General features: G+C 38.1%; 1 protein-coding gene across 1 annotated transcript; it reads right to left on the bottom strand.

The window, feature by feature from the left end:
* Positions 1 to 613: 613 nt before the first annotated feature.
* LOC110462754 lies at positions 614 to 5,092 on the bottom strand. The gene is made up of 2 exons (XM_021516899.1): positions 3,035 to 5,092; positions 614 to 1,954 (listed from the first exon to the last, which is right to left on the bottom strand). Exons 1-2 carry the CDS (start codon positions 3,530 to 3,532, stop codon positions 1,322 to 1,324), a joined length of 1,131 nt encoding a protein of 376 aa, XP_021372574.1. The 5' UTR covers positions 3,533 to 5,092; the 3' UTR covers positions 614 to 1,321.
* Positions 5,093 to 5,337: the final 245 nt, after the last annotated feature.

Below are 5,337 nucleotides of genomic sequence, written 5' to 3'. Positions count from 1 at the left end.
CAGGTTGATACACCCGAACATTTCTTGCTTGTAATACATTATGTTATAGTCCAGTGGCATAGCATATATGTATTCTTGTATGCTCAAGAATACACTAAATTTTCAAGATTTTTTTAAAAATCAGATAATGTTGTTAATTTCATTTTTATTATAAAGATGAACCGTCTGTATCAATAAAATAGAAAAGAATGAAACAAAACCTCTTCTTGAAAATGTTAGTCTGATAAAATAGTGTGTTTTGTCTATACACTGTACATGACAAATATCGCAGGTTTATATAAATCAAGAACTACTTAGCGAAGTACAAAAATTAATTATATTCATATAGAAAGTCGTTTTTACTTGTTAATAATCAGACTAAAAGGATTTCCCAGAATACAAGAGATTGCTATCTAGGGCCTATTAGAATTCAATTTCTTTCCAGTTAAGGGAGAGGGAACTCCTCGTTCCATACCCTCCCCCTCCTCCTGCGTTACGCGCCTCGGACGCTTGACCCCCTCTGTAAGCATACACTTCGCAAAATGATTTGCTACGCCACTGTAGCCCTAGTGCCATGTAGTGTATTTATACGATTCAGTTGTTCAGCGTTTAATGATATGATAATTGATCCGAGTTCTTAGTTCTCATAAAGTTTTATACAACTCTCTGCAGTCCGGAATGCTCTGCTAACCGGTCAAATAATACGGTCCCAGTGCTGTCCAGTCCACTGAACCAACAATGATAACCATTTTTAATCTCGTCTTTATAACAGAAAACAGAATACAGAAGTACCCCCATCGTTACTTAAATATATTTAGTCACCGTCTATGAAAAGCACACATACGCGGTGTCGGTGAGCACAAAGGAATCCACACGCTGTCAAACGCCCTAGATCTCACGGCTGACGGGGAAGAATTTGTTACAGCTATACTTGGACCTTAACTGATGTGTAAAGAGTAATTTTACTGGGTTAAGGTTGTTAGATCAACTTTTGGTAAAATGCAACCCTTAATGACGTAATGATGGTGTATACGACCATTGCGATTTTTATCGAGAATTGATCTGAAACCCTAAAACGTGTAAAATTACTTTGAATAACTTGGTTTAAGCCCAACTATAGTTGTAACAAAGTATCAGGTCCATATGACAGAGACTGGTAATTTTAAATATCGTGTGTTAAACAAATACTTCAGCGCATACAAAGACGACACAATTCCGAACAAAGTGACCGGTTTTAAGCAATTTCAGCTCACTAAAACAATTTAAACATATCTACTATCTGTGATTCTTTATTTGATAACCATTGAAAGTTCTGTAGATAGAACTAAAAACATTAACTGTGTTATAAGTGGGTTATATAAGTGAACTCGATTGCCTTATTATTATTTTCGTAATTTTGTCTCGAAGCAATGTCTTTCTCTTCATGGCCGTTTTGACATTTAGCACTTTCCTGATTGCATACATTGTCCCAGAGCTTCTTGAAATAAGTCAAATTGATGAGCCGTTGGTTATCCTTACCAATGCTGCTATCCAAAAAACAGCCCGAGACAGGTATAGATTTAGAAGATAACACGAGGACACCACCGAGGAATCCTATGGTGTGCGACATCCAGGCACTAATTACCTTATTTTCTGGAATCAACCATGCATCCTGCAAAAACCAAATCCCTCTCCAATGAGCGACAGGCAAGCAGCTAGCCATGACTAGATACAGGTTCAAAAGTAATACCCTACACATGCTGTGTTTATTGTCTGGATTTTTGACAAATGGCAGAATGAGATGTTGACCAATGACAGTTGGATATGCCAAAGCGAGGCCCGCGACTAGAGAGTAGATCCCGGATTGAGCGTCGTCTTCCGGATATAAGTAGATATTCATCAATGACCATAGTCCACGCCAGAATACGACGACGAAGGTGTGGACAAGCAGAGGAGTCATCACCATGTCGACCATAAACCGAGGTGAATTGCCGACCTGCAATAAACAACAACGGTAATGTACATAAGAATTAAAACAAGTGACAATTTCAGTAAAATCAGTTATTTGATCAACTGAAAAAACACAGCAAAAGTTGAATGTAGATGACAAATGAACTTCTATGCAAATTTTAAAAGCAAAATATAAATATCTATTGTATACAGGACTTTTCGCTGAAGTTCGATTTCTGGCCCTTTTACGCCCACTGAAATGAGGGCAATTTTATCATTACAGCAAACATTAGCATACAACATAATTTACATATTAATTATTCCGTCTTTGCGTATTGCAGAGTTATCTTCTCTTGGGAGCAGGTATTGATTGTTACGTCATTGGTTTGTGTGAGAAAAATACATCGTTTTCTCAAAAATTGATGACGTTACTCTCACAAACCAATGACGTAACAATCAATACCTCCTCACAAGAGAAGATAACTCTGCAATATGCAAAGACGGAATATGCGAAAGGCGAATAAACACTGGGCTAATATGGATTTTACAGGCTACGGACGATATTGGACTGGGCGAAAATTTCTCGTTGAATATCTGCGTGGAATACTCTACACTGAGAACGGTATCGATGATGAATTCGGAGGCTGTAGGAAGTTGATTTGTTGTCAATCTTGATCGGCTGCGGACTTACTACATGTAAAACGTGTGTAGTTTCATTTCAATACTTGATAGCTTTCTTGTCAATTTTACGCATGGCAAAATTCATTCACGCACAATGATTTTATTTTTATGTGTTTACTCGCCGAGATAAGAATGAGAAACATGTTATAATATTTTAGCAAGAAATATTCTGCGAAACAATACCGAGAGGATGGGTGGTTTATTTGACAGCAGTTTGAGACAGAGAAACATGTAAAATTATATATCCGACAGTTAATTTGTGCCACATTGTCAAACAAGGATAGCATTCGACCTCGTTGTCGATTTAAAAAAAACCAAAGGGTCCTGAAGAGTCACCGAAACAAAAGGAAATACATAATGGCCACCATTTAACACAGAAAGGAAACAAAGGGTTCTGGAAGGGTTAAACTAAACATAGAAATATAATGAGTATGACCTGACTAACCTCTGACCCGAGTCTGCCTGTTACCCTAAACAGCGTCACGTGATCCGTATCATGCGCAACTAGCAATGGTGCTGACGTCATGATTGATTTGGTACATCGTAGACAGCATATTACGCCGGAGCCAATAATGGTTGATGTCAAGGCGCTCTGCCACGACGTTCCTGTGTAGTGATCCTGCAAGTTCCATATACCACGCCACTGTGCTACACTTCCGGTCGAAATGATATAAATATGAAGTCTCGAGAGAATGAAATGCACTACAATGTTTTTAAAAGTATTTATCCTTGATATATATGTCTGTAAGAGGCCTGTAAAAATCAGGACAAAATTCCCACAGGTGAAGCAAATCCAAGCACTGAGTTCCATGTTATCGGGATAAAGATATGCATCAAATATGCCCCAAGTTCCTCTCCAAAAAAACACAACACAGGTTGAAATGACAAGGAAACTCATAAGAAAATCCAAGACGGCAACACATGCATTTGAAGTAGGTTCCATTGTCGTTTTATATATTAGAGAACTTGGTAAAAAGAACGATTCAAATGGAAGGTGACGACTATTCAACAACTCTTAAGGCAAATATAAGAATCTTTATGTCGATAACACTATGAAATGTATTGTACTTTTACCATCGTATATTTTCATCCCTTTTACGTGATATCCATTCGTGTAAACAAGCCATGCAGAGATTATCTTTAGTACTGTTTTTTATCATTCTACATTCTTGTTTGTCGAGGTCACTCACACTTGTCATTTTGATGGAATCTCATCTGTGTCTATTCCGGCTTGGTTGGTGTACTCGTCTCTGTTCTTACGTCATCGTGGTCAGTTACTATTTAAAGAATAATCTACACTCTCCGGAATATACGTCCTGGCACAGATTAGTAAATGGCTATGTTGTAACGTCACTGTAGCCTTTCACTCTAGACAGTGGAAAGTGGGAATACTTTGCAGCTAACACGGTTACTGAGTGGTCATTTTGGTCATCCTGGGTTGAGGCGATGCTACGGGTGGTTCAATTGTGTCTGTGGTGTTACGTTAAACCCCAAAGTTCCCTTAAACGGACAGACTGACAATGTCCACTTACTTGACCAATACAGTATACGTATATACACATACACCCTGGACTGACCACCTATGTTTGGGTGGTACCACGACACGGGTGGTGTGTGTGTTTAACTGTTTGTTAACACTTGACCATGAATAAGATGGCCTTAAGTCAACTGTTTGTAAGCTTATCAAACACGTCACCGGTTAACGTAAAATGAACTTTTATATGTACAATATACACAGATTCCTTCTTTTCATTGTCATTGCTGGTAGGGTCGTCCTATCATCGATCTATACCAGCATACACTAATGCCGAATTTATTTTGAACATTGTTTATATTTCTGGTGTCGACATTTTGTTTCATACTAAAACGAACAGGTAACAACAGATCCATTACAGCCACATCGTCCTCGGTGTCGATCGTAGTAAGTAAAATCACAAGGTCCCTTCTATATTCCATCCATAAGCTATAGGTTTATCACCTTTCCGAAACGCGTCTGTGTGTGACGTTTACCTTCGGGTTTCCTTTGTCCTTACTCAAACGCCGCTGTGCTGTGATGCATATGTTCGAGTTTCTTTCGTCATAACCCAAACTTCTGTTAGCCGTTGTGTACACCTTCGTGTTTCATTTTTCTTTCCTCAAACACCTCTATGCTGTGGTGCATATGTTCGAGTTAAGTCCTACACAAACTCTCTTGTATTTATTTGTTCCTACTAAGACGTCTTTGTGTTGAGGTATACACTTCCGTTTTTCGTTTACCCGAGTTGTAAACATCGTCGGGTCACGACGTATGTTTCTGTTAATTTAAATCCTTACACATGCCACATACAGTTGTGGTGCCTACCGTTCGGATACCACTTTGTAGCTTACATTTCATTATTTGTAAACATTTTGTTTAACTCCGATCCTGTGGGCCTGTGAGAAGTAAAATGTATGTAAAGATTTTTTATGATAACCCAGCCAGACACAATACATATTATCCTTCTACGTTTACCACTGACATAAACACAAATGCACCGCGTGTGACATCTTGAACATACATACAATCAATACTATAATCCTCGCCTCGTGCTCGAGGCAAACCAACTGTACGGTTCGTTTATTCAGCACCTATTTAATAAACTTACAGTAAATGTTACGTGTTACAACACACATTTCTTTATGTCAACATTTTTGTTATAGTTCACATATGTATATTGTTTATGGTATTATACATAAAAATGTAAATTTATTTAAAATGCAATGATAAAC

Source organism: Mizuhopecten yessoensis, unplaced genomic scaffold, assembly GCF_002113885.1.
Source record: "Mizuhopecten yessoensis strain PY_sf001 unplaced genomic scaffold, ASM211388v2 scaffold10829, whole genome shotgun sequence".
NCBI classification, from domain to species: domain Eukaryota; kingdom Metazoa; phylum Mollusca; class Bivalvia; order Pectinida; family Pectinidae; genus Mizuhopecten; species Mizuhopecten yessoensis.
This window is presented reverse-complemented; position numbering and strand designations above follow the sequence as displayed.

What these genes read in the sequence shown, in the direction of transcription:
- LOC110462754 (XM_021516899.1), bottom strand. Translation starts at nt 3,532, where the DNA reads ATGGAACCTACTTCAAATGCATGTGTTGCCGTCTTGGATTTTCTTATG. An exon ending in CAGGCAGACTCGGGTCAGAG is followed by an intron (nt 1,955 to 3,034) that starts GTTAGTCAGGTC and finishes TGTTTATTGCAG; the next exon opens with GTCGGCAATTCACCTCGGTT.